General features: G+C 54.5%; 11 protein-coding genes across 11 annotated transcripts; 5 read left to right on the forward strand and 6 right to left on the reverse strand.

The window, feature by feature from the left end:
• Positions 1-277: 277 nt before the first annotated feature.
• On the forward strand, positions 278-2,207 carry A1O7_07659 (uncharacterized protein; the record flags this gene model as incomplete). The annotated part of the gene is made up of 3 exons (XM_007761656.1): positions 278-706; positions 752-914; positions 973-2,207. 3 exons carry the CDS (start codon positions 278-280, stop codon positions 2,205-2,207), a joined length of 1,827 nt encoding a protein of 608 aa, XP_007759846.1.
• A 40-nt stretch (positions 2,208-2,247) lies between these two features.
• A1O7_07660 (uncharacterized protein) lies at positions 2,248-3,279 on the reverse strand (the record flags this gene model as incomplete). The annotated part of the gene is made up of 1 exon (XM_007761657.1): positions 2,248-3,279. One exon carries the CDS (start codon positions 3,277-3,279, stop codon positions 2,248-2,250), a length of 1,032 nt encoding a protein of 343 aa, XP_007759847.1.
• A 44-nt stretch (positions 3,280-3,323) lies between these two features.
• Positions 3,324-4,394, reverse strand: A1O7_07661 (uncharacterized protein; the record flags this gene model as incomplete). Its single annotated transcript, XM_007761658.1, has 2 exons — positions 3,324-3,972; positions 4,162-4,394. 2 exons carry the CDS (start codon positions 4,392-4,394, stop codon positions 3,324-3,326), a joined length of 882 nt encoding a protein of 293 aa, XP_007759848.1.
• Positions 4,395-5,172: 778 nt separating this feature from the next.
• A1O7_07662 (uncharacterized protein) lies at positions 5,173-7,447 on the forward strand (the record flags this gene model as incomplete). Its single annotated transcript, XM_007761659.1, has 8 exons — positions 5,173-5,272; positions 5,328-5,450; positions 5,550-5,729; positions 5,790-6,065; positions 6,159-6,275; positions 6,464-6,525; positions 6,676-6,884; positions 7,003-7,447. 8 exons carry the CDS (start codon positions 5,173-5,175, stop codon positions 7,445-7,447), a joined length of 1,512 nt encoding a protein of 503 aa, XP_007759849.1.
• Positions 7,448-7,967: 520 nt separating this feature from the next.
• A1O7_07663 (phosphatidylinositol glycan, class H) lies at positions 7,968-8,793 on the forward strand (the record flags this gene model as incomplete). The annotated part of the gene is made up of 3 exons (XM_007761660.1): positions 7,968-8,373; positions 8,440-8,642; positions 8,716-8,793. The coding sequence occupies 3 exons, from the start codon at positions 7,968-7,970 to the stop codon at positions 8,791-8,793; spliced, it is 687 nt and encodes a 228-aa protein (XP_007759850.1).
• Positions 8,794-8,825: 32 nt separating this feature from the next.
• A1O7_07664 (uncharacterized protein) lies at positions 8,826-10,907 on the reverse strand (the record flags this gene model as incomplete). The annotated part of the gene is made up of 1 exon (XM_007761661.1): positions 8,826-10,907. One exon carries the CDS (start codon positions 10,905-10,907, stop codon positions 8,826-8,828), a length of 2,082 nt encoding a protein of 693 aa, XP_007759851.1.
• A 458-nt stretch (positions 10,908-11,365) lies between these two features.
• On the reverse strand, positions 11,366-17,320 carry A1O7_07665 (uncharacterized protein; the record flags this gene model as incomplete). Its single annotated transcript, XM_007761662.1, has 1 exon — positions 11,366-17,320. The coding sequence occupies one exon, from the start codon at positions 17,318-17,320 to the stop codon at positions 11,366-11,368; it is 5,955 nt and encodes a 1,984-aa protein (XP_007759852.1).
• A 512-nt stretch (positions 17,321-17,832) lies between these two features.
• On the forward strand, positions 17,833-20,065 carry A1O7_07666 (uncharacterized protein; the record flags this gene model as incomplete). The annotated part of the gene is made up of 3 exons (XM_007761663.1): positions 17,833-17,855; positions 17,909-19,850; positions 19,898-20,065. The coding sequence occupies 3 exons, from the start codon at positions 17,833-17,835 to the stop codon at positions 20,063-20,065; spliced, it is 2,133 nt and encodes a 710-aa protein (XP_007759853.1).
• Positions 20,066-20,627: 562 nt separating this feature from the next.
• On the forward strand, positions 20,628-21,430 carry A1O7_07667 (ubiquitin-conjugating enzyme E2 D/E; the record flags this gene model as incomplete). Its single annotated transcript, XM_007761664.1, has 4 exons — positions 20,628-20,654; positions 20,715-20,831; positions 21,013-21,226; positions 21,312-21,430. The coding sequence occupies 4 exons, from the start codon at positions 20,628-20,630 to the stop codon at positions 21,428-21,430; spliced, it is 477 nt and encodes a 158-aa protein (XP_007759854.1).
• Positions 21,431-21,711: 281 nt separating this feature from the next.
• A1O7_07668 (uncharacterized protein) lies at positions 21,712-23,129 on the reverse strand (the record flags this gene model as incomplete). The annotated part of the gene is made up of 2 exons (XM_007761665.1): positions 21,712-22,872; positions 22,920-23,129. 2 exons carry the CDS (start codon positions 23,127-23,129, stop codon positions 21,712-21,714), a joined length of 1,371 nt encoding a protein of 456 aa, XP_007759855.1.
• Positions 23,130-24,742: 1,613 nt separating this feature from the next.
• On the reverse strand, positions 24,743-26,212 carry A1O7_07669 (uncharacterized protein; the record flags this gene model as incomplete). Its single annotated transcript, XM_007761666.1, has 2 exons — positions 24,743-25,841; positions 25,923-26,212. 2 exons carry the CDS (start codon positions 26,210-26,212, stop codon positions 24,743-24,745), a joined length of 1,389 nt encoding a protein of 462 aa, XP_007759856.1.
• Positions 26,213-26,724: the final 512 nt, after the last annotated feature.

Here is a 26,724-nt window from a genome sequence, read left to right on the forward strand (position 1 = left end):
GCCCTTTGTCATCTGGAAAGTCGAGTCACACCAGCTGAAGAGCCCGATCTCCAGTCCCAAGCAGGAAACAGCTTCGGCGGTCCACCGAGCAAGTTTGTGCTCGACCGAAACGAGGCAGCCAGTTTAGGAAGAACAAATACATTGACGTCGACGAGATATTTGGCTATCCCTTCTTCTTCGCTGTCACAACTCCTATCGCAATCCTGGTACAAACTCGACGCACTAACCACGAGACGTTCAAAATCAGCCAATCCTGCAAACGAACGAGTTCAGCACAATGCTACAGTCCGTTGAACGCCACGCCCTGGCCTGCGTCAAAGAAATATTCCATTTCATCAAGGTCCAAGGCCAAGGTGACTACCTTGGCGAGAACGTCTCCCAGCTCGAGCACTCGCTGCAAGCTGCACAACTAGCAGTTGAAGCCGATGCGGACGACGACACCATCCTCGGCGCTTTGCTGCATGATGTCGGCCGTTTCATTCCTGCAGCAGGGGATATGCCCGCTATGGTTGCTCCCGACGGTGTATTCGTCGGTCGCGCCAGTCATGAAGTCCTTGGCGAGAAGTATCTTCGCGCTCTGGGGTTCAGCGAGACGATTTGTCAATTGGTGGGCGCACATGTTATGGCCAAGCGATACTTGACCGCCGTTGATAAGGAGTATTATGACGGACTAAGTGAGTCAAGCAAGACGACATTGAAATTCCAGGTACGATTTACCGGGATACACGCCAGGGAACAAGCTGACGCTTAGCAGGGTGGCACCTTCACAGAAGACCAAGTCCGCGACGCCCAAAAGGACCCTCTTCTGGAGGCCAAACTGGCTGTTCGCAGATGGGACGATATGGCAAAAGTGCCAAACATGAACACTCTGCCACTTGAGTATTACGAGCGAATGGCAACCATGAACCTACTTAGTAAGTGAATTGCTTGCTCGTCCAGCTCGGATACCGATGAATCTAACAATTGTCTCAGAATCCCGCTCGAGCTTCGAACTGCACGGAAGGACATACAAGCTTCCCGAACGGCCAACGGTGGTGATCTGCATCGATGGGTTTGATCCCGAATACCTCGACCGAGGTATATCCGACGGTGTTCTTCCCAACATGGCCAAATTCGTGCAGTCAGGCTTTGCGGTCACGGCGAAATGCGCCATGCCTTCATTCACGAACCCGAACAACGTCTCCATCATCACTGGCGCCCCCACGGCCGTGCATGGTATCTCGGGGAATTTCTTCCTCGACCGGGCAACTGGAAAGGAAGAGATGGTGCTTGATGACTCGCTGCTTCGCGGCTCGACTATTTTAGAGCAGATGTCGAAGCGCGGCGTGCGTGTTGCTGCCATCACGGCGAAGGACAAGCTACGGGCGATCGTCAACCACGGCCTGGACTTCTCCAGAGACATCTCCTTCTCCGCACAGTATGCCGATAAATGCAGACCTGCAGACAACGGGATTTCTGATGTTGAGAACTGGCTCGACTTGCCAACACCGAGCCAATATAGCGGAGACCTGTCTCTGTTTGTTTTGAAAGCGGGCATCAAAATTCTCGAGGAAGACAAAGCTGATCTGTTCTACCTGACGCTATCAGATTTCGTTCAGCACAAGCACGCCCCTGGAAGTAACGAAGCCAACTCTTTCATGTCGGCTGTCGACGAATGCATTGGACGCCTCGTCGAGCTGGGAGCCACAGTTACTGTCACTGGTGATCACGGAATGAGCGACAAGTGCAACGACGACGGTACTCCGAATGTGCTTTTTGTCGAAGAGGAGTTGAACCGCAAATTCGGCAACGGCTCTTCCAGGGTCATCTGTCCGATCACGGATCCATTTGTCCAACACCACGGCGCTTTAGGCTCCTTTGTCCGGGTGTACTTGAATCATCCAGACCTTAGCGTCAAAGCGGCCCTGGACCATCTTCGCTCTTTTCCTGAAGTCCTTTTGGCTATCGATGGAGCTACCGCGGCTGAGATGTTCGAGATGCCCTTAAATCGCGAGGGAGACATCGTTCTGATTTCTCAGAAGAATGCAGTGCTTGGAAGCCGACGCGAAGAGCATGCCCTTGACCAGCTCAGCGATCATCGCCTTCGATCACACGGCGGCCTCTCTGAGCAACGAACTCCGCTGCTGAAATCACTACCTGTTGCCAACCAACCTAGTGATCGGGACTGGAGAAACTTCGATGCGTTTGAGATTGCGCTAAATTGGTGAAGGGGGAAATCGCGAATTGGACACAGCTCTTGCACATTCATTACTGGTGGTGAGATACACCCAGGTCGAGGTCGAAGTTCAAGTCCGCGCCTGGCGAATACAGAAAGTCGTAGCTCTCGAGGAACATCGCGTCTGAGGGACTGAGCCACTGGTTGTCAGGGTCGAAAGGCGGTTGCGGTCCAGGCACGGCCTGAGATTGAGCTGGAGCAGCCTCTTGGCCCGCACCCGCACCGTGCAGGAACCGGTCAAGCAGCTTCCTCATACTGCTAGCAATACTTGTCAGCAGATGTCGTGGGTGCATGTTTGTCGTCACGTTTTCCAGCACCACAGCCAGGGCGTCCAGTGTCTCCGAGATACCGGCCTTGTCGATCCTGAGGTTTGCAGGGTTCTTGATCCGGATTTTGAGCAAGAAGACAAAGGCAAATGCTATCATTGTGTCAAAGTACGTGGGGAGCCCATGCAGATATGATTGGATCTCCCGGTCTGCAGCAATGACCTGAAGAATCGAGGTCGCCGAGTGTACCGCGTTCGTGGCGAACTCCTGCAGGTCAGGATCCAGTTGCAGATGCTCGCCTTCCGCGGCAGGAGCCCGTCTGAAGACGTGGGAGCACAGGAACAGCTTTGCAAAGTGGAAATGAAGGCCGACTCCTTTGCGTGGATAGTTCCCAACGCACTCGTTGACGTGAAATCTCTCGTTCCAGTCGGCGCGCCAGGTGTCTAGCGCGATACTCAGCCGCCGCAACTGCGGGATCAATTGGTCCGAGAGATGCGCCTCAGGGTCGAGACTAAACTGGTCGAAGACACGGGTGCTGGTCGTCCAGATCTCGACCTGGCTGACGAGCCGGGCGTCGTCTTCGGTCGTGAACTCGGACTGCAGAAATTGAGTTGGAGGCGTTATGGCGCCGAAGTCTCTCGTCAGAGGCGGCCTTCCATAGCAGATGGAGAAGTGGTGATCACACACAAAGACCAGATAGTATAGCCGGGTGCGCAAATAGCATGCTTTCTTCGTGTGTGGCGCCTTTGGGATACAGCGATGTAGGTTGAGCTCGCCCGCGATCCGCGCAGCTACCATAGAGTACCGTGTCAGTCCAGTCAGCAGGTCCCAGTGAACGGATGTTACTTGCCTGCGCCGACCAGCGTCCACGAAATATCGCTCAGCCAAAACGCACCGATGCAGAACGCGCGCACATCATCGTGATTGTTCCGCTTCGAGAACATCCTCGAGGACGCGAGGCTGACAAAGTGCTGATAGCACGCGTAGTACAGGTTGGACGGCGTGTGGAGGGCTCCCACGGCACAGATCGCGGCAGTAAGGAGCGGCGAGCTCTTCCTCACGCTTGCCAGCGAGTCATGCTCCGCCAGGATCGTGTACAGGAAGTGGTCGAGCCGTCGGGCGTACAGGCGGAAGAAGGATTCGGCGTCGTCCAGACTGATGATGCCACGGTCGATCAGGTCGAAGTCGTCGACCAGGGTTTGGCGCGTCGCTGTTGGCGAGGCATCTGATACTTCCGACACGCAGGAGGCAGGGATGACGGCGGGGCCCCTGTCCATGTCCATCACGACTTCCCAGCCTTGCTCCCTTTGCTGGGGCTGCTCGGTCGTCGTCGCGGTCGTCATGGTGGCATCGGGTTGGCTAGGAAGCTGTGGTGCGCTTGGCTGCGGCAGGGCATCTGGAGGGGCGTTTGATCCAGAACCAGATCTCTGGTTGAGGAGATTGACGGAATCTTCGAGCTGTCGTAGTTTCTCCTCGATGTTTGCCTTCCACCTGGTTTGGTCAGTGTCGTGCGCACCAAGTCATAGCACACCACGGGCCAGCTCTGGAGGAAGGTGCGCCTAGGTTTCACCCGATAGATCGCTGGGACACTCCTCTGCACGAGCTTTCCATTGCCTCTCACCCATAGGGCCTTCCGTGGGTCCCAGGCTCTACCACCGTCTCACTGAGGAGTAGACTTACGCCACGTCGCTCTCTAGGAGCATCTGTAGACTCCGGTTGACCACGCACGATAGCCCTCTCTTCCTGCACCTCGTGCACGGCGGGACACCATCTCCCATGTGGCATTTGATTTTCTGCTTTCGGCACGCAACGCATGCTGTGATCTTCCGGCTGATGTCGATGGGCTTGCGGTCGCCGAATGACTCTCGCAGCGCCTGGACGGCTGATGAGCCCAGATCTACCTCCGCCGACATGTCTGACAGAGGACAAGTTTTCTACGACTCATCGCAAGCAGAAAAGCAAGGCATCACAGAGCTTGCCGCTCAATGATTGTCGTGCTCGTCCAACCAATCAACCACGGGTCATTTGCTTACGTGCTCGACTTTGCTCCTCGGACGGTGCGTGGAAACAGGCCGGTACCGTCCGCACTTTACCACAGTACATGGCCTTTTCTGGTCAATGTCCTAAAGACTTTCGCCTTCATTACAAATCCTTTCCGTTGCGCTCTAGCATGGCCACGTGGGGGGATTGCTACCCCTCGCTGGCTGGCCATTCTTCATTTCTCCCTCCCTTTCATATCGGCCCAGCAGCGAGAGATTGCCTCGCTCTCGCACCATGTGCCATTTTCAAGGGATATGGGAGCTGAAGGATCGGGGTTACCGGTCAGTTCTGTTCGATCGCCCTGCGGACTTCGTGCCAGTCGCCGGGACGAAGTCAAGGTCCGTTTTCCCGTCTCGTCGATCACGGACCAATGTCCCTTTCGAGGCCGACATGCACGTGCTAAAGGTTGGTTCGTCCACTTGTCATCCACAGTGAAAGCCACTGGCGATATGTGTGTCTATTCAACGGCTTTTGAAACTCTCCTGTCCAGTGCGGCCTTCGCCCGAGATCTCGCATCAGCCTCGTGGAGGAACAGGTGCGGATGAATATGTATATCCTCAGCACGGGCAGTGATGGCGACAAGACTCGTTCGAAAACGCCAGGAGCCAGCGATCCAGACCAACCGCACCTACTTCGATAATCTCACTCACCATGGTCGAGACATCGTCTCGGTTCGGGCCGTTCGAGTTCTTGGTCGTAGCGGGTGTTCGACTGTTCGGTGATGGATACCTAAACCTGAGCATCGGACTAGGTACCACGCTCCCCTTACCTTCCGTGTGCCCTTTGCTCAAGGGCTTCCCTGCCAGTCGTAGTCGTTCCCATGCTCGGACACCTCTACTTCGAGGCTGAGCAGAACAAGATTCCAACTCTGCCGGCAGATACGATCAAGGCGTCGCTCTCGATTGGCATGATCATCGGCCAGCTTGGCTGTGAGTGGCCTTAGCACCTTGAAACACCCACTCTTCTCGACCCTGCATACTTCCATCTCTCGCATCATCCGAGCAGTTCGAGATGCTAATGCTATGTAGTCGGCATCCTGGGCGACGCTCTAGGCCGTCATCGCATCTACGGAAAAGAACTAATCATCACCATCTTCGGCACATCATTGTGCGTTCTAATGCCCTGGCAAGGCTTTGGCCACCATGATGTGGTTGCGTGGATGTCTGTCTTCACGACCTCACTGGCATTGGAATCGGCGGAGGTACGTCGTCCGGCCATGAAGTGTCGTGACACAAAGCGCAGATGGCTTATCTCACATTATTCATGAGCAGACTACCCCATGACCTCAGCACTATCCGCCGAACACAACCCGCTGCATTCGCGAACAAAGCTCGTGCTCACCGTCTTTGCGTCGATCGGCCTCGGCAGCTTCACTGCTGGGATCACGTACCTCGTTCTGCTTGTCGCATTTAAGTCCTCGGTCGACCATAACATCTACCATCTCCAATGGGTCTGGCGGTTGTTGTTCGCCCTCGGCCTGGTCCCGGTGATCATCACGCTCTACTTCCGATTGACCATGCCTGAGAGCAAGCCCTGCCGAAAATGTAAGCTCTCCTAAGAAGGTCAGCTAGCTGACGCCCTTCGGAGGCGAGGCAAGTGATTCGAGTCAAGTCCGCTAACACAACGACCCAATCCAGATGTCGCCGACGAGACGTATCTGAAGAAAGACGGCAGACGTGGCCTTCACGAGCAGTGGCAAGACTTCAAGACGTATTTCTCCAAGTGGAAGCACGTCAAGGTCCTCTTCGCCTTCAGTATGTGCTGATTTCTCTTGTAAGCTACTGGCCTGGTCCCTGCCACCTTCCCTGCCTCCGAAGCCTGGGAGCTATTTTCGGGTCGTTGACCACTAATGCTCATTCTGATTCACGCTCCAGTGATGTCGCATTCTACGGCGTCAACCTGAACCAGAGGGTCATCCTCTCGTGAATCGGCTACGGCAAAGCTGCAACACCGTGGAGAACGCTCTGGAATACGGCCGTCGGAAACATCATCATAGCAGCTGCGGTATGTAAGACCTCATGTTCTCGCCCTCACCTCTTTCGGCTCGCCTTTCATATTGCACCGTGTACCTTGCATCTCTCAGCCCAGGGCACTCCACCCGAATTTTGCGGTTGATATCAATACCATTACTCACATTTGCGCTCACGTCGATAGAGCTACCTCCCCGGCTACTACATCGGCATCTTCCTGCCCGACTGTACCGGCCGCGTGAGGCAACATTTCTACTGCAGCGCCGTTGTGGCCGGCCTGTACGCCATCTGGGCGGGCGTGCTGACCGCCAGCTCCACCAGCACAGGCGGGCTGATCACTATCTTCACGCTGGCGCAGCTATTTCTGAACATGGGTCCGAATTGCACCACGTTGTGAGTCGAGTGTTATTTCCGCCAGGAGGCCTCTAATCCCCACTTTCCCCTGTCCGTCTGTGTGCGCGTGCGCGCTTCCGTTCTTCGCATACCTCTTTCCCCGTGCTAACCCATTTAGCCTCCTGCCCGTCGAAGTCTTCCCCACGCGCGTCCGCGGCACGGCGCACGGCAAAGCCGGCGCCATCGTTACGGTATTCTCCTTTGCGCAGCTGACGGATGCGATCCGATTGTCTGCAGTGCCGCGCATTCTTGCGGGGATTATGGCCCTCTGCGCCGTCTGCACGCTACTTATCCCGGAGATCAAGGGCCGGACGCTGGACAACATCGAGCACGGGATACTGTACGGGGAAAAGCGCAGTCCTGACCTGGATGTGGAGAGTTGCGAGGGTAAGCTTGGTCTGGCTTCCGGCGCTGGCGACGGCTTGAGGAGTGGCAGTGGTGGTGATGGTGATGCTGCACCGGTGAAAGGTAGCACGAGTGTGCAGCCGAAGTTGGATGTGGACGCGGACAAGGGAGGGGGAGGGGTTGTAAAAGGTGGTCCTCTGTGCACAAAAGGGAATTGAGGGCTGGATGAACATGGACAGGATGTGTATGGGGTTCAACGATGCCGTGGTACGCCGTTCTGATCTGATCTGCTCTGCCTGGCTATTCATCTTAGCCACTCGGTCGCCCAGGGATATGCTGAGACGCGGGGCAAGAGAGTTATTGGCGGGACATATATCAATTTAATATCTCTCCACGGGAATCCCTCGATCACCGACCTGGACAGTCCAGTAAGCTGGAAGGACAACGATGCAAGTAAAAATCCGACCAATCTTTTCAGTGACTGTAAGTCAACTGCAGTAGTCTAAAGCGATAAACCCATTTCCCTAACCATAGTCGGCACTCGAACTCGACTCGCAAAATACAGTACGTCGACCGATGCTTCCAAGAAACGATCTTGCATGGCTTCGGAGAGATGATTTTCCGCCCCACCTCGCACCGGCCTCACCCAAGTCTCAAGTCTACATTGACCATTCAGTGAACAAGTTGATTATCCACCATTCGACCTCCCTCGACCCTCTCGCAAGGTGCACGCCAACCATGATCCTCGGTCCTGGAATGCAATACTTCTCTATCTACCTCCCCAGCCCGACGACCGTGTCCTTTACGGTCTCGACACGCCCACTCCACAACCCCGTCCCGGTCGTCTCAACCTCAACCAACTCTTCCCGCGTATCTATTCCCAGAATAAAAGCCCGCATCTTCACAGTTCTCAAGCACGTCCTCCGCGCGCTCTTTGTCTTTGTGACTGCGCTGGTCAACGTCGTTAAAGCCCAGGGGTCAGTCCAGTCCGCTGGCCCCAGACTCGACGCGTACGCAGACTTGTTGCTCCACCTCAGCCCGTTCAACTCGTTTATCAGATTCCTCGCAGACAAGGCGGAATGGTGGGTTCTTGCGTCACTCAGCCTGGTGGTCATGTACGCTTGTCTACGGAGGGATCATGTCGGTATGGAGGTTCCCATTTCGTCATCGAATCTAAACGGGAACCTGAACATTCGCTAACGTCCCGCAGAAGAATCTCTCTTGGTATTGCAGGGCTTGGGGATCCAGACGTCGACTTCATCGCGGTACTTCTTCACAGGTGCCACGACGACGTTCATCCCAACTACCCAGATCCAGGATATCGTCATCCATGAGGCGTTCAAGGGGCTGGAGGTGCGGTTCTACTTGGCCGTGATTGTCGAGGGGGCGACCGAGGTAGTTGTTGTCTTTCCGGTACGTCCAGCGCGTGTGCATACGCATGCGTTGCTACACTAATCTACGGTAAATATTGACCTTTCGCCCACAGACTCTGCTCCCACGGCGGGACATCCTCGAGGAAGTCTGGCGAGGGTCGCGAAAGTGCTTGTACTCTGGCATTCGATGATCTGTGCGGAGTATGCTACCAGTACTATTTAGCTACTCTCCTAACCCACTCGTCTCCGCGTCCGCCTCTTCGCGCGCACGTCTCCCCTGCCGACCTTTCAACCACTTCGCATTCAACACCTCGAGATTTTCCATGCGGGGTTTCTTCATGATGGAGACATAACGCCCCTGCATCCTGGCGCGAGCACTCCCGTCGAAGACCTTCTGACTTTTCGGACCACGAGCATCTGGTACAACCCGTCGGAAAGGACTCTGGTCGCCCTGAGAAATGGCCAGATCGAGCAAACTCCCTGCGAGGATCTCCTGCATCTTGGCCTCGCGCCACTGCGTCCAAAGTTCATCGACGACGGCACCAACGCCGAATTTGCCATCATTCTTGGCAGGACTGGTCAGAAGGGCAGGGACGGTGCGTTCATCCCCCGCATACAGCCAATCTAACGAATCCACCATTTCCCCGTCGCTAGGCCCATTGGGATCCTTGTCCTTGTCAGGGAAAATACAATCCCAGAGCACAAGCGGCGCGTCGTCTGCCATCTCGTACATCGGACGGCCCGGGTGTTTGGCCACATCGAGCAACTCGTCCACGATGCTGGGTTCCTCCAACCCCTGGCCCACCAAGAACAGCACGGCGACCATGCACCGGACTTGATGCCACAGGAATGCTGTCCCGTGGACACAGAAAGCGTACACTTTGGGCCCCGCGTGCGTCTGGATACGGTCAACATTCCCGTTCCCGTTCCCGTTCCCATACCCAGACACAATCCCAGGATCCACATCAAATTCGCGCTGGTCGCGCTCATTCAAGCCCTCATGCTCCACCACGGCCCGTCCACTCCCATCCCACTCGACCACATCGCAGAACGTGATCCTCCTCACACAACTGCTCATCTGTTTACTCGCGTCGATTTTGCAAAAGTTGCGAAAATCATGCACGCCTTCCAGTTTCTTGGCCGCGATCTTCATCCGCTCCACGTCCAGCCACCCTTCCCTGCCTTGTGCCCCGCGAAGTAACCCCAAGGCGCCCGGCGTGGGACAAAACGCAGGATTTGTGAAAAAGTACTTATACCGGCGTTCGCGGCAGGAGAAGCGGGCGTCGAAGTCTGCCGGCGGGGACGGACACCACGCGAGGACGCGGATGTCGGGCGGGAGCAGCGCATTCAGGAGCGAAATGTACGGCAGCTCGTCGCCCACGGGGTCGAATTCTTTCTCGTACGTCTCCGTGGCGAGATCCTCGCTGTCTATAGCGGGCATGTCATCGTCTTCTGGCAAGGGGTCTGCGGCCACTTCGGTATCCCTATCGCCATTGCCAAGCTGTTGAGCCACCTCCTCTTGCCCCGGCTTCTCAACGGCGCGAGGGCGATTACTCCGCACGCGTATGCCCACGACCTGCCCAAACGCACTGACCCCCCTATCTGTCCTCCCGCACTTGCTATACTGGCATCCCTCCCAATTGAGGTCGAGTCGGAGCCTCGGTTTTGCGTGAGCCGACTTTTTATACCTGTCCCCAACCTCCGCGCACGCATACGCCCGCCTCCTCTCCTCCGGGCCCCAAAGCACATTGACGCTCTCGTCCGCGCCGGGCGGCACCTCAGGGCTGATCAGCCTCCCCTTGCGCAGGGCCTTCCACAGCACTTCCTCGACAGTCGGCTGCGGCGTCACGTTGCCGTTCGCGTGCTCGAACCCGCCGTACCGAGAGCCCAGGTACGCGAACTTCAGCGCGATGTGCCGTGTGGTGTAGGCTGCGGGATTGAAGGCGCGGGCGCGTCGAGGGGACCGGGAGCGAGACCGGGAGGGAGGAGCGCTTCGCGGTGCTGCAGTATCATCGGAGGTCGGGGTCGAGGTCACGGCCAAGTTCGACGTTGGGACACATGCACTCGAGGCCACCGGGGTGGTGCGAGTGAGGCGCGCGAGAAGGGCCGTCTGCTCGCGCAATTGGCGTTCCAGGCCGGTTATGCGGGAGAGGAGGTGGAGTTCCGAGGCCGTGTGGGACGAGGAGTCGGGGGTAGGGTTGGGGATAGCGGCAGCCGTCGTGACTGTAGCGGGACTTTTGGTCGTATCTGAACTCGTTGTCGTTTTCGTTGTAGATGGTGGTTCGTTTGCGTCTTGGTTCGTCATTGCGGAGTTGGAGTGGTAACAACGCGGAAAGGTGCGGAAAAGGCGCTGCGCTGAAAGGACGGAGACGAGCCTGCTCGTCGAGGATATGGGCGCCGTGCAATGACAGAGACGCAGAGGCATGAAAGAGAAAGGCGCAGGTGGGAGTATCCCAGTTTGTTTTGCGCGTTGTTGATTGATGGTCACGATGGACAAAAATTGAGAGGGCACATGTACCTCGGGGTATCGTGCCCCGAGACCATCTTCGAGGCTGCGAGGCTACGCGCGGGCCAGGCTACGTACGCGAGGCTGATGCACGAGGCTACGTGCTAACTGCAGAATTTCTACTCTGAAATGCATACGTTGCTCAATGACATGTTTTCATGTCCGTCAGCTTGTGTCTACCTCGTTGCCGCATTTCTAGTACTTCATGTGTTGTTACATTGATGTTGATTGATGACCACAATGCCATTGGTCGCCACCTAGTCTTCGGCATCATGGAACTCCGCCTCAGGGCTGTCTTTGTCCTCCGGTTGTTCTTCAGGCACATGTTCCTGCGAGTCCTGGATTTCAATTGCTGTCTCTGCGTCCTGCATGACGTCGTCTTCATCGTCGCCTTCGCCGTAGCCGTCGCCTTCTTTACCAGCATTCTCTCTGTCCTCGTCCGAGTCCTCACCTTCCCGATCAGCATTGTGCGCATTCTCAAACTCGGCCAACATCTGTTTCTCGTCCTCATTCAAGTCCTCGAGCTCACTAAGCTCGCTTCCGGAGTCCTCTGCATCAGCGTCTCCGTCCGCGCTATCTTGAATACTGCCTCTTCTAGAGGTTGCTTGGCTCTCATCCATGTCTCTGGCGTCCGTCACTCGCTTGTTGACTGGCGACTCTGTCTCCGCGTCAGCGTTTGAAGGGATTTCCACCGCGAATCGCTTTGACAGAATAGGTGTTTTGATAGGTGGTGGCTTGACAATGGCCGATTCGGCTTTGCGCTGAATTTCGCGTCGGGTCACAGTCTTGGTACGTCCGGGCTTGGCTCGGTCGCGGTGGACTTCGGGAACTGGTTGACCGGCGACACCGGCAAGCGGAGCGGGTGCGTTCTGCAATCCGAGGCCAACAGGAGCGGAGATTGACAGCGATAGGGGCCCATCGGTAGCGCCATCGCCTTGAGCTTGGAGCATGTCGCTGAGGCGAGCTCGTTGGGCCTCTTCGCTCTCACCGTCGCCCAAATCAGTCGTCATATTGATGAACGTGCCTTGGGGAAGCGGAGCAGGCTGGGGTTTCGGCTGCTCTTCGGGGGGCAGCTGCTTTACGAACTCTTCGTAGAGACATGCATAGGCATCACCGATGAGATCATCGATCACAGGACCCTTCATCAAGCTGTTGTTGAGACGTTTCAGGTCCACGCCCTCTCGGATGACATCCAGGTATACCGAGCTGGTATCAGGATCGTGTGACCACTGTTCCATTGCCTCTGATTTCTTGGTAAACTCCTCGTGGTTCATTCCATCAAATAGCGCTCTTTCTCGTCCTTCGGGGATTTGGCCGTGACGTCTCAGTAGCCGGACATAAGTTGTGGCAGCCTCTTCCCAAATCTTGGTATGATCGAGAAAATCTACGGATCTTCTTCTAATGCGGCGAACAAGGGCGTCTAGGCTTCCTCGATCGTTCAGTTGCTCCAGGACATGGACGAAGAATGAGACGTATCGTCCCGTATACACGTAGTGGCGTCCCGGGCGCTCGTGTTCGGGCTTCCAAACCTGCATCGTCATAGTCTTAGTGAAGATTTGCTGTGTGAACTCATGTTTCGCCCCAAGGGCACCTGCCAGGTTCGGCGACTCATCGTACAGCACATGAGCCGCACGGTTCGTGATTCTGTGGTGCCAGTTGGCCTTGTCAGCGTGGCTTAATTTCTTCAAGACATCAATCATGTATCGCTCCCAGTCAACACCGTCTTCATCTTGAGACAGATTCACTCCATGGGCATAGCGTGTCGCCTGCATGTACTGATACGCCTGCTGATAGTCAATCTTGCCACCTCTGAGCATCTTGTGAACAATAGAGACAAGTTTGAGATGCGGCTCGAGGATTGGCTCATTGGTCTTCTCCTTCTTAGGGAGAGCTTCAATGGCCGCAACCACTGCCTTGATGACTTGCTCTGTCCGGACACGACCATGATTCTCCGGGCTTTGAAAAATCTTCCATAAGCATTTAGCTCGTGTATAATGTGACATCCATGGCTTTGAGCGGTCCGTCAATTTGGTCTTGAGGAGTTTAGCTGCAAAGCACCACAGCGCGAATTGTCGTGCTGGCTGGTGATAGGGTTGCTTGGACATCGTCTGATCTGCGGTGCTGCTTAGGTGGCGCATGTGCTTGTCGGTCCTGAATGCCTCCATATCCAAAGGAGGCCGAGAAGAGGCGTATAGACGCGTGCCAAACTCTCCGAGCATGTCTTCGATCTTCGCGGCCGTCTCCGGCTGGTCATCCCCGGTGCGGAAACCAATCGCAGTGGCCATCATGTAGCTGTGGATGGCTTGACGTTCCAGCAAAGAGATATCGCTTCTGGAGTCGTTAAGCTTAGCCGAGTTCCAAATCAAATCGTCTTCGATTTTGGCCTCGAAGCATTGTGCCAAACGATACCAAGTCTCCCACTTTTCGGTGTCGTGATGCAGGTCCTGGCGGAATAGATTCATTGCGGAGTCCAGATCTTCAGTCGAGGTGGGACTGACACGCTTGACAGACTTGTACTTGGACAGGGTAAGGTGACCAAGCATGAAATACCATCCAGTACTTGCGGCAATTTCTGTGTCCGCTTTCGCTGGTCCTGTTGGGAGAGCCAGAACACCTCGGGTACAATCGAAGAGATCAGCTGCCTTGATAACGCCCTTAAGGTAATCGCGAATGATCAGCTTGTTCTGCTGTAGTGCTGGAGAGCTCTTAACGACTCCAAGCGCTTGTTGCATCTTGTCGATCGTGCCCTTGAGTTCGCTCTTGTTGAGATCCTTCACATTGAATCGTTCAGCATGCTTCATTATCGTCGGTATTAGTGTCCAAGCTGTTTTCCTATCCAAATTCTCAGGAGGGCAGCCGTGGTCAACATCCCCAATGCCTCTAGCAAAGCGAAGTTGATAAAGGTCGTAGAAGACCTGTGCCACTTCTGCAGCATAATCTTGCTCAGCTGGTAAAGTACTCAACTCCTTCTTCACCAATTTGACCAAGGCCTTATTGGCATATTTGCAATATTGTCGGTTGCCGAGAGCACTATGGATTGTACATAAGTACTCTGCCAGGCGATCCGCCGCATGTGGGTAAGACGAAGGATCTTGCACGGTTGCTTCCTTCAGCAGGAGGTATTGCAGGTTGGAAGCCCGGACAAGCATCTCCCTCATCCGATCTTTGGCCTTCTCATACTGCTTTGTTGAAAGGGCACCTTTGAATTGAGGCCCCGATATCTGGCCGACCCGGAACGAGTCATCGTACATGACAAAGCCATAGAGAAGCTTCATGACCAGAGTAATGGCACTCAGTGAAGAACGAAGGTGGGAGTCGTCGACACATTCGAAGGGAGCAAGCTCATCGGGGATCTTACTGAGCAATTTGATCATCACCTCGTCGACATCATGCAGCCATTTGAGCATCTCAACTTCGCGAGAAGTCGCATCGAGATCGAGATGCCGGGCGGTATGCAGCTCACCGACAATTGTTTCGATAATGCGAAATAGACACGACACCACTTTCGGTGGATATGAAATCGAGGTGTAGGCATTCTGCAGGCGTCTCCAAAGTGCCAATGTCAGTGTCGCATTGTTAGACCCAAGAAACTTTACCAACTCCTCTGCTTGTGTTGTTCGCGCCAGTGGCGTGCCCACGCCCGGTGTGGGACTGGCCTGAGACTGTGTTATTGTGTCGAGCATTGGTTCCAGCATTTCAATAACTGCCACTGGATCGCTGTTATCATCATCAAAAACTCTGGCAAAGAAGTCGCTTGTGCTGAGCACCGATAGTTGATGTTCGATTGCCGGTACAGATATCTCGGGCATTGCGGTATTGTTGGGAAGGTAGATTGGGTTTACTTCACTCTTCTCCATGAAGGCTTTCAGTTCCTCGAGCAGTAGAACAAGGTGTGCCTTTTCGACATCATTGTCTAATCTCACGTGAGCAACTGATGTCCACATGAAGCGCAGAACAAGCGGATCACTCAAACCCCGAGTTGAAGAGCTGAGGTAAAGCTGCATGAAGTCGCTAGCTAGACTTGCCCATCTGTTCACGCGCTCAATATTGACGCCTCGGCTGACAGGGTCGAACGGTCCGTTCGGGTCTGAGACTGTGGCGGCCACATCGAGAAATAATTCAAACAGCCCTTCTACCAGCTCGAAGGCGGACTGCACCTGCTGGAAACTGCCGCTCTGCTGGTTACAAGTCGCTTCTCCCAGGTGTGAAAGGCGTTCACGGCGCTGTTGCATGGATTGCCACAGATAGTTTTCGGTCTCGCAGGCCAAATGCGCTGCCGTATACTTCGTTTCCGTGGGCCATGTTGTGAGCAAGTAAGGGGACGCATACGGTCGGCCTTTCACTCTACAACCAGTAAGGAGTGAGGAAAGCCACCAAGTGGCCGCATCGTAGATGTTCGTGGGTTCCTCGTTAATAAGAGATACCAGTGAACTCCATGCAGCCGTGCCAGCCCCCTCGAATGGCTGAGTCTTCTTTGGCGTAGCAAGCTTGGAACGTTGTAGGAATTGTGAAACGCCGGTTGCCTTCTCTGGAAAGTCTTGACTGCTGTGGCCATGAACAATTGCTTGACCCTTCTCATCCGTCCAATTTGTTAAAGCATGCCGTAGGTCGACGAGAAGGCGCAGATCTCTCTCAGAAGCATTGGAGTGGCGTCCCGATTCACTGCCGTCCATTTCCGCCCAAAATGACTGCTTGGCTTCTTCCGTGGACAGGTACATCTTAAAAAAAAACCTTGCAAGAAGAGTGTTGACCACGTCAAACCATGCCTGATCAGCCTGCTCGTAGATTGCCAGTTGTTCAAGAAAGTACTGCGGTTGCTCATGAGCCGTATCTTCTTCCTGTGCTGTAAGATCAGCCATTGATTCTCTTGCTCGCAGTCTTTTGCTTTTGGTCCGGCCTTCAGCCTCGTCGTTCCAGCCAGCGACAGTTGAGGAACGTTTTCGTGATGGGAGAGCCGCAGAATCGGGCTGTGGGGGCGCAGCACTTAGAACCTCGCTCGTATCTCTAGCGGCAGCCAAGTCCACCGTACCGCTGTCTGGTTGTCCGGAGCCGTCCATTGCCAGCGCAGTCTCGTGAACAATGATGCCTGCTACGGTGGAAGATTCGTCTTGCATCGAAATCTTGGCAAGGCTCTCTTGTCGTAGGACTTCGTGGTGGCCAGCGCCATCGGGGCGAACTTCGCTTCCTGCATCTTCTGGTGCCAAAGCCATCTCAGCAGCGTCGCTCATCAAGTTTGAGTCTGGTAGCACCACTTTAACAATGGTGGTGCAGCTGAGAGAATTTTCACCATTATGAATTTTGTCGACAAGCTCAGCAATCTTCTCCCCGAGCGCGAACAAGTCTGTTGACGTTGGCTTTAGGTCTGCGTGAGGTACTGTAAAGCTCGCGGGTCGATATCGGTCGTCAAGATATTCGAGGGTCTGTGCACGCTTTGGGAGCTCGGGGTATGGGTCATTTGATTCCCTCAGTGCGGTCAACAGCTTGTCTTTGGGTCGGATATTGGAGCTTTGGAGACGGCTGAGGTCGTCATGAACGAGATCAATCACCTGGCTCAGTTCGCCGGCGGCGTATGCCTCGTCAAGACCAGATATATCGACAGTCTGTTGACCATCCTCATCCTCACCGGCTAGCACACTTTCCAAGCAGAAACGGGAGATTCGGTGAGATGACAAGACATCGGCAACGCGGGCTGATTTCTTCCACAGGTCAAGGTCGGTGTCGTCCCGCTCGAGCGCTTGTGCAAATTGACGGAGGCTTTCTTTGGAGGATTTGGCATGAGACCGGCAGAGCTCGGCACGAGAAACTTGCTGTTCTGACAACTGGTGGTACGCGAGATCAAGAATAAATTGGCCTCTGTTCTTGAAAGCGAGATAAATGAGTTGAGGAATTGAGCTGGCAGATGATTCGGCGGCATTGCTGGGCAGCAGAGGCAGGGCGGTGTTATCGATCTGAGCGGCTGCTACCGCACCCTCGTCATCTAGCTCATCATGCGCAAACTCGGAGACGACCTCTGGGTATTTGAAGACCTCGGACCTGAGTAATTCGTCATAGGCCTCTTGAGCCTCCTTGAAATATCGAGGGCCTTGAGCGTGGAGTTTGAGGGCATTTTGATAGAGCTTGAAGGCTTCCTCGAGTTGGATCTCCCGGGTGTCGTCGACTTCCTCTTCGAACTTGTCCTCGGGCTCAACATTCAACGCCGTGAACCCGGACATGGTGGTTGCCTCAGCGGTTGTCTTTCTCAGGGAGAACCGGTTTGCGACATCTCATTCTGTGACGGGTGATCATCATAATTTCCTGTCGCATCGGCGTTTCCAAGACAAGGTTACGGACTTATTTCTTTCTTTCTTTCTTTCTTTTTGTGATATTGATTCACGTCACGGGCACAAGAGAGAGTTGAGACTGAAGTGACAGTCGAGGAGCGCGTCTCAGGAATTCCGGAACAGGCAATATTGCCGGTTGGCTTTACGGTGAACCATTCAGCGCCCGGTGCATCCAAGTTCCTGGAGCGACACTTGTCGGACAATCTACGAGACACGGTAACAACCTACTCGGTCGCAATTGTCTGAAAAGGGCTTCTGAAGGACAAGAAACGCGCCGTCCACGACATTGTTGGCTTTGTTCCACAGACAGTACGGCATCAAGTGGTCAGGAATTGTCGCGTCAAGCACATCCCTAGCATAACCGCCCGGAAGCCCTCGAGTCCACCCATTGAGGGGACGCGACCATGGTCACGCCGGCGGTGCCTGAGTCAGTCCTCTTCCTTACAAGTTGCCGCCATGTTTCTGACTATCTTTTGACAGGATTATTGAGGACGAGGATATCGGTCTCGCGGTAGATGCTCGGACAGAATCTTTGCCAGGGCTGCGTGAACTAGGACCGCCCGACCTCGTCCACCTCGTCAAGCAGAGTACCAAAGCCGGCGCAAAGCAGACGGGCGTATACCACCATGTCACCGGCATTGATGCTTCCTCCTCCGCGAGCTTGGCTGCATACGTAAACACCTTGACTTTCAATCCCGCCGACAAGACGCACAAGGTGGTCTCGGGGCTATATTGCTGCTACAACGCCTTCTCGCACCTGGACATGCGAGTTGAAGTCAAAATACCCGGGAGTGTCGAGAGCTACTGTGTCGATGAAAGAGGAGACAGAAGAGTTGCAACAGAGAGTCTATGGCTGGAAACGTTCCTCTGCGCGGTCCTGCGAGCATATTCATACTCAGACAACGGGAGTGGTGACACAATAAAGAAGATCATTGGCGTCAGGAGATTCAATCCAATCATTAACACTGAGCTGGAGCACAGATTCTTCGAGGCGGCCGAAAGGTTGTTCTTCAGCGGCCGGCAGCTGGGCTCGGATCCGGAAATACAAATTCCCAATGTCGTGTCGAATCATCTCACTGCGGGACTGCTGAAATACATTCAAACTACCGGAAGATACACGTCAGGAATCAATTTGTTCGAAAAGCTGCGCACAAAGGACGTCGAGGTATCCTCACTACTGGCTCGAGTGCTCCTAGACGGCGATGAGGAGATTCAGGCCGTCCGGCTGCTGCATGACTCCTTGGAGGATGTGCCAATGGACTATGCTCTTCTTGACTGCCAGGCTTCTTTCTGTGAGAGCAAGGGAGAAGGTGAAATGGCTCTGGAATTGGCCAAACAAGGGGTCACTGCTGCACCTAGTGAGTTCAGCACTTGGGCTCGGCTAGCGGAGGTGTACGTCGATCTGGAGCAGTGGGATCTCGCTCTGTTGACTCTGAACTCGTGCCCCATGTTCTCATACCAAGACAAGGACTCGCCGAGGATGCCTGAGCCGAGTCGCGTCCTTTTGCCAATCCTGCCGGAAAGCGCACTGGATGAAATCGATGAGGGACAGCCTCGACAAGGAGAGCCATTCGATCAAGTACATGTCTCGTTACGGAAACTCCAGGCTGCCACTTATCAAGGGACTTTCTTGAAAGCATACAGCTTGCTTACCCGGATTGCGGCGGCTATCGGGTGGGATACGCTCCTGAAAACCCGGAGTCAGGTCTTTGTCATGGAAGAGGAATATCGTTCCGAAAGGCAACATTCCTTCACACCCAAAACGCCAGCTAGCAAAAACGCCAGCACAATTGCCTTATCCGGCACTCCGAATGGGGATCCCAAGGCAAATGGAAATGGAGCAGATGAGGACGATGAATCAGATGGCGGCTCTGGGACGGAAGAGCCCAGAAGACACGAAGATGGTCTCGATGGAGCTTCCTCTACAGCGCCGACGCTGAATGGTGGCTTGAGCACGAATGAGAACGCCGAAGTAAAGGCTGACCAGTCGATGGAGAAACCTGTGCCAACTATCGCAGCTGAAGAAGTCAAATCGGGAAACGACGAACCAGACCAGGATCACGCACAGTATCCACAGTTCCAGAACAAGCGCCTCTGTGAACGATGGCTGGATAACCTCTTCATGGTGCTTTATGAGGACCTGCGGATCTACACCATCTGGCGAACAGAAATGGGTCAGTACCGACAACAGCAAATGCAGTACAAAAAGTCGGCTGCTGAGTGGGAGATTCTCGGTGATCTTGCTGAACGACTACACCACACGAACGAGGCATTAGAAGCGTATCAGCAGTGTCTCAACATTCGATTTTCACCAAAAGCAATGAAGGGCCTTTTGAAAATGTATGAAAAGAAGGGTGATACGAGAAATATCCTTGCCTGCTTGATCCGCCTGATCACATGGCAGTACCGATGGTATTCAGAGGTAAGCTGCTTTTAGTGATGTTAAAGATTCTACTGACGGCATTCCAGTTCTCGCCCGAACTCTTCTATTCAATACGCAAACTTATTGAAGAAGAAGGCGCCGTCAAGATTCGCTCGATCGTTCAGAGCACGAACCTACCACAGCACGTCCTAGATCTAACGCATGAATATTGCCGGCTGTGTGTCACCTTTAGAAGCAGCGGAACGGACGGTTGATGGTCATATCATGATTGATGAAGTCGGATAGACAAGGTGGCTTCTGTACATGAGGGTGGTTCACAACTCTGGGCTTTGTTATTGCTGAGCAGGCTTTCAGGGAGTGGCCACGTCAGTCGAGGTGGTCTCAGGTAGACAAGGACGCAGACACCGTCCTAGCCTGTTTGCAGGAAAATTGATATCAACTTCGAGTCACGCAATCGCGACTTGCTTTGTTGTTCCTGATGATAATTGCTTCACCGAACCAATGCAGGTACAATAGCACGGCGGATCAGATGCCTGCTGCCGGGACAGACAACCACGACTTCCATAACAATCAATTGTGTCTTCCAACAATCTTCAGCCGCCATAAAATTGAATTCACAACTTCTTTGGGTGCAGTGAATCTCTCGGACGTCTCGCATTCCACCCTCCGCTGCGCCACCATCCTTTCTCAGAACGGTTCATTGGCTGGCCCCCACCTTTTCATTAAGGCGGACAGGCAAGGCTTCAGGCAGTGAGAGGGTCTGTCAAGGAACAATTCATCCCAACTCTCACCAGTCAACCACAAGACTCTGCAGTCATGGCAGCCCAGAAGCGTATTGCGAAGGTAGGACTCGAGATGTCCGAAAAATTTCAGAAAGCCCAGGACTGATTGATCCCATAACAGGAACTTGGTGATCTTGCGAAATCTCCGCCCGCTGGCATGACGGTTAATCTTGCGGATGAGTCGAACATCTTTGAGTGGAGAGTCACGATTGAAGGCCCGGCTGGATCCCCATATGCTGTATGTGTCCCTTTGCCCAGAACGTTACATGAGCACCTTCTCTCCTGGCAGGGCAATCGACGGCGAGAGCCTCGATGGTCGCCCCAGCCGGAAGCCTCAACCCTAACACGTCCCTCACCAATGCCTCAATTCCGCTATATCGCATGCCACCCTGCGCACTTACTCTGACACAGGATACCAGGGTTACCTCTTCGCCATGAACCTCACGCTCCCCTCAAACTATCCCTTCAAGCCGCCCACCGTCACATTCGCAACCAAGATCTACCATCCCAACATCTCCAACGACTCGCCTCCCAATAGCGGCATCATGTGTCTTGGCATGCTGCGCGAGACGGAGTGGAAACCAAGCACCAAGATCTTCGCCGTGCTGGAATTTGCGAGACAGTTACTGAAAGGTACGTTGCTATCCTTGACACTGCAGTCAGCGGCAAGGACCCGGCTTGCCAAGTACAGTAGCTGATTATGTGGCACTGCTTGCAGAGCCGAATCCAGACGACGCCGTGGAAGCGAAGATCGCCGACCAGTACCGCACAGACAAGGCCGGGTTCGAGAAGGAGGCGAGGGATTGGTGCAAGCGCTATGCCAAGCCGATGAAGTGAGCGACCCGGCATGACTCTATCTTGGATTTCAGAACAGAAAGGTGCTATGCTGCGCTGCGCTTGGCTGGTTCCTCGCCAGCAACAGGACGTATGGGAACACTAATCATGGCATGGACATCGTGGCAACGTTCTCGAGCAGGATAGCGGAGGAGCACACGATACGAGCATAGGTGGCATGACCGCATCAGAAACCACGAAGAGCTTGAACCAGATGAGACATAAAGTGTCTTGGAAAAGGCAATGCAATGCCTTCAGTTACGCGTCAACGAGAACAGGAATTACTACTCCTCCATTTCATCCTGCTCCCCATCTTCTCCACCACCCTCGTCCGCCGTATCATCATCCTCATCCCAAGCGTCTAATTCATCGCTGTCCCATTCCTCGTCTTCGCTCTGTTCGCCCTCACCATCCCCATCCTTGCCACTATTCAACTTGGCGTTCTTCTTCGCCAACCTCTTCCTCTCCACATTTTCGCGCTGCTCCTTCTTCCGCGCCTCCTTTTCTTGCCGCTTTTTCGTCCATTTCGCCTCGAGGTCCTTTTCTCCGGCCTTGGACTTCGTCACGAATTCATTCCACATGACGCGTCCCTCACAGATGCCCTCCTCGACTTTCACCATCCGAAGTCGCATGCGGGGCCCCAGTTCAACGAGCTTCACCGCCCGCTTCTCCACATTCGAGGCCGTCCGCGCACTCGAGTCGGGCACGTCGTCTTTTTCTCCATTCTGTTTCCGTGCCTCTTGCTGCCTCTGCAGTTCCTTGCGGCTCAACACCTTCTGCGTCGTCGTCTCCAGGACTTCAACCTCAGCGTCCGTGTCCAACTCCGTCTCGCTGGCGGATGTATAGCCCCCCGCCGCGGGATCGAGCAAGTACTCAGCCACATCCTCTAGTTTGCCCAGGTTGGGCAACGCGGCGCCCGATTTCTTCTCCCGCAATCGCTGTTCGCGAGCGTCGAAGCGGCGGATCCGCTTGGACACGCCCGTGCGGCGGGTGGTGATGGCGTAGTGGCGCAGCGAGATCACATACGTCCCGTCAGCCTGCGCCTCCCTGTTTAGCAGCAATATTCTCCGTATGGAACTGAGGGGCGTGCTCTGCGGCGAAATTGGCGGGAACATGGACTGGAAGACCGTCGTCGTGAGGGATTCAAGCTGTTTCTTGATCGGATCTTTTTCGCCCCCCGCCTCCGCAGATGTGAAGTTATTCATGACGAGCAGCGGCGCGTGGAGGTACTCTGTGCCCCCACCGCGGGGGTGTTTCTGGGCGCGGGCAATGTCCTTGCACAGTGCGTAGTGATCGACGCGGAATGTGAGTGTCGGGCCACGCGGATGCAGAGCCACGCGGAGGTGTACGTTGCCCGAGTTTGAGCGCGAGAAGAGGAAGAGGTGCGTAACGCCCAGCGGCCCGGCCATCGAGGTGTAGTCTTTTAGCTTGTTCGCGCGGCGTTCCTATACCTCCACCGGGAAAGTTAGCGGTGGGTTTTCACTTTTGGGACGGAGGAGGGCCTGCTTGCTTTTAATCTGCTCGCTGTGTCGGGTTCCATCATTGCTCGAAAGTCTCTTGATAGCTGTGTGACGCTGGATCCGACGTCGCCTGCGCCCATGCGGATGACCATGCTCTTTGGCCGGCGGGCGCCTTGACTCGTCTTTGCGGAGGTGTCATTGTGGGGGATGTGCGTTCTCTTCTTCTTCCTGACCTTGGCCATGCTTGGATAGTACAGGAAGAGAGAATGTGACAGAGGGCAGGTGTACAGAGAGTATTGGAAGGTTGACGCATTAAGCCCATGTCAAAACTCCGATGCGGTGCCAAAACTTTTTTACGGTGGGCCATTGCTTATCCTGTGTAGACTCTGGCGGAGCATTACTTATCTTGCGACGTGTATGTGGCGATTCATTGTTCGACCTGGTGCTTCCTCCAGGCTACGAAGTACCTACTCCGTACAGGTAATATTGGTGCCTCTGGCACCACTGGCAACCTCCATTCGCGATGTCAATGGCCCAGTTCTACTGCACCGTGTGGGATTGGTAGGTTTACTCCCCCATGACCCCCCAATGGCACTGTGGACTGCAATGTGCTATGTCTAACGCTTTCAACGGTCAACGCACGAAAGCGCGCACCATTTTCCCTCGGCCTTGCTACGCAATGCTTTCTTCACCTCGGACCATTCCTTGAGCCACTGAGCTACTCCTTCCAGGTTTATGAGCTCTGAAATCTCGTTTAATTCCACCACTTCCATCCTCTCCGTGGCTGTTATGTGGCTTCCAACACCCCACAGGTCCAGTGTTTGTCTTTTCTGCTTGCCAATCTGGTTGAGGAGTTCTTGATCCGCGTATGGCTCTGGGGCAAAGCTGTTGACCGTGGTGTGACTCGAATTGGTACGGCCTAGCGAAGGGCTAGTGCAGCTAGGACTCGATGGCGATAATTCGCTCGTTCTTGTCTCGACAGATGGTGACGGATGACGGCAGTCGAATGGTGACAGTACAGGAGGCAGCATGGTACTCGGTACAGTTTTGATGCGCTCCTGCGCTCAGATCTGCTCTGATGCCCTGCGGCCGGCTTCTGGGTCAGGCTTCAATGGCTTTGGTACAACGAATGCAAGCCAAGAGCTGGGATTTTGCGTTTTTTCAGGTGTGGTTGATCAATCCGACGGGAACCAGCTACATCGTATCGAGCTCACCTGCATCATTTATACATCTGCTATGCAGGTTGCACCGTGTTAACCACCAGCCAGCATTCAGTTAATCTTCAGCCAGCGCCGTGTCAACCGTGAGCCAGCACCTGTTGACCATCAGCCGGCGTCCTGTTAACCACCGGGCACCGCCGTGTTAACCATCAGCCAGCACCCTGTCGATCACCAACCTGCACCCTGTTAACCACCAGACAGCGCCGTGTTAATCACAATAGTTCCCAATAGGGTTACTGGAGTTGAGACATTCAAGGTGCGGCCATATTTGGGATTTGATTGGTGGGCTTCTGAGCGCACCTTGAATGTCACAGTCTCAGCGCTCGAACCAACATCCTCTCCCTCCATCTCGCCCTCATTGGATGTCGTTAGTCACAATGAGCCCCAGAAACTTGGAACACTGCCGCAGATACAAGATCACAAATATTTGTGCTGCAAAAAGCTCAATAACGGACCAATGGCAGACTTAGCCTACCATTACGGCAACCGGCACTTTCCGCTCTGTTGATCGCCATATCATGAAGATTGAGCATGGGTAACAGAACCGGCGACCTGGCAGATTGACAGCAAGCTCGCAGGCTTTTTGGCATTGCGCTATATCTGGCAAGCTGGTCCTGAGGGCAATATCTCTTCCGCTACTTGACCTTCCAGGTCTCCAGGAGCTCACCGCAGCCTTCAAGACTCCTCAACTTCTTGCATAATGCGACAACCTCAACTGCCGCATCTTTGGGAATATCTTGCGCCTGTTCCGAAACTGAACGAGCTTCGACATCGCTTTCGGTCAACCAAGGCACGTCCTCAGCACTTTCTCGGAGCACTGTCCCATCAACCAGGGTGACTTCCACCGTTGCGGGCTGAAGGCCACGCGCATACAGCTTGTCAAACTCAGCGCTTGACTGCAACCGGCACTTCGACATGAGCTGGTTCACACGCGGCTCATCAGCCTTTTTGAAGATTTCCTCGCCCAGTCCGCCAAACACCAATGCTGCGGATACCCCAAACTGTATCGACATCTTGGTATTTTGTATGGTGCTCAGAGGACCTGCGTTGTTGCATCCTGGGTATTTGACAGCCTGCGAAGTGGCGGTGATGTTGATTTCCTTGATGTCACTCGGCTTGTGTTTCTGATATATCCGGACGGCAACTGCGGAAGTGGTCTGGGCGTAGTTGCAACCGGCCACCGGTTTGAAACGCACATCCAGGATGCCTTGGCCTATGGCGGAGGTGTTGAGCCAATCTTTGAAGACCTCAGCGCCAGCAGGTCCGACACTGAGCGCATTGAAGAAGCCATCTTTGCCCTCCAAGGCCGTGTCACTGCACTCGAAACCAGCGGTTGCCAGATCAAAAGCGGCAATTCCTGCACGACTTGCAACACCCATCTGGACGAATATCTCCATTCCCCCAGACCATGCCCACTCATTGAAGCCAGCACTCATATTGACCGCGTACCCTAGGGTATTTACGGCGACTGCCTCCTCGACCTTCTCGGCTGCTATCGCCGCCGCCGCAGCGCCAAATGCACCGATCAGACCACTGGGACGGAAGTGGGCGTTGAATGACCCCCGACTTCGGATGGCCGTGCCAAGCAGTGCTGCCATTTCATATCCAGCGACAATAGCCCGGAGCAACGTCTCGCCAGACCATTGGTGCCGCTGGGCTAGTGCAAGAGCTGATGATATGACGATCGAGCCAATATGTGAACAGGCCGCAAGGTGCATGTCATCGCGAATGGCACTTGGCTCGATCAGCGATCAACTCCAGTAACGGAACGCTTTCACAAGTAAATGCTGATCATCATAGGCTTGACTGACTCACCTGTGTGCTAAGGTCGCGTTGACAAAGGCTGCCGTCTCGGTTGAGATCTCTTGGTTGACACCCCACGCAAATGCCTCCGGCGTGCCACGATTCAGTTTTGCGTATTTCATCAAAGCATCTTTCCATGGCAACGAAAGGCCGGAGTGGACAGCTCCAAGCCAATCGATGATACAGTAGATGGCCTTGTCATAAAGCTCCGGCTGTAACTCTTCAGTCGCAATCTGATGAAGACGTCTTGCCGCCAGACGGGTGAGGGTGGGAGGATGTTTGAGATCGCCGTTGCTTGCCATGGTCAAGTATTTTGGCTTCACCACACCTGCCTCTAACCAGCACTACCGAAGCAGCCACGACCGGTCTTCTGTCTGAGAGTATTTTCTACCACTCCACCCACTCCTACTCCAACACGAAGGAGGCTTCGGTCCACAGTCCATGGCAGCGCTCCTCCAAATCCCCAACAGTGCGGGGCAGTAAGCGGTTGGCACCCGCCGAGGTGCCTGCAGGTCGTCAAGGAGTGACAATGGGATCCAGAGCTGATGTATCCCTTCTAAAATGTTCGGAAAGTCGAGGAACTTTACTCATGCTCGGTATGCACTCAAGATCATCTGCGATCGCCTTGCGCAGTGTAGAGAATCGGAGGATCTTCTCTCCTCCAGTAATAAATCTCCTGCCGCGGACGTATTCGTTCTTGCAGCCGGACGTTGACACTCCGCCAGCCCAGGACATAGAGGTCAACATTTTTGGACTCGATAGCCGTGAGACAGTACCGCGTTGCTCATCGACTTTGACCAATACTGATGGCTAG

Source organism: Cladophialophora yegresii, assembly GCF_000585515.1.
Source record: "Cladophialophora yegresii CBS 114405 chromosome Unknown aczIN-supercont1.5, whole genome shotgun sequence".
In the NCBI taxonomy this organism is placed as follows: domain Eukaryota; kingdom Fungi; phylum Ascomycota; class Eurotiomycetes; order Chaetothyriales; family Herpotrichiellaceae; genus Cladophialophora; species Cladophialophora yegresii.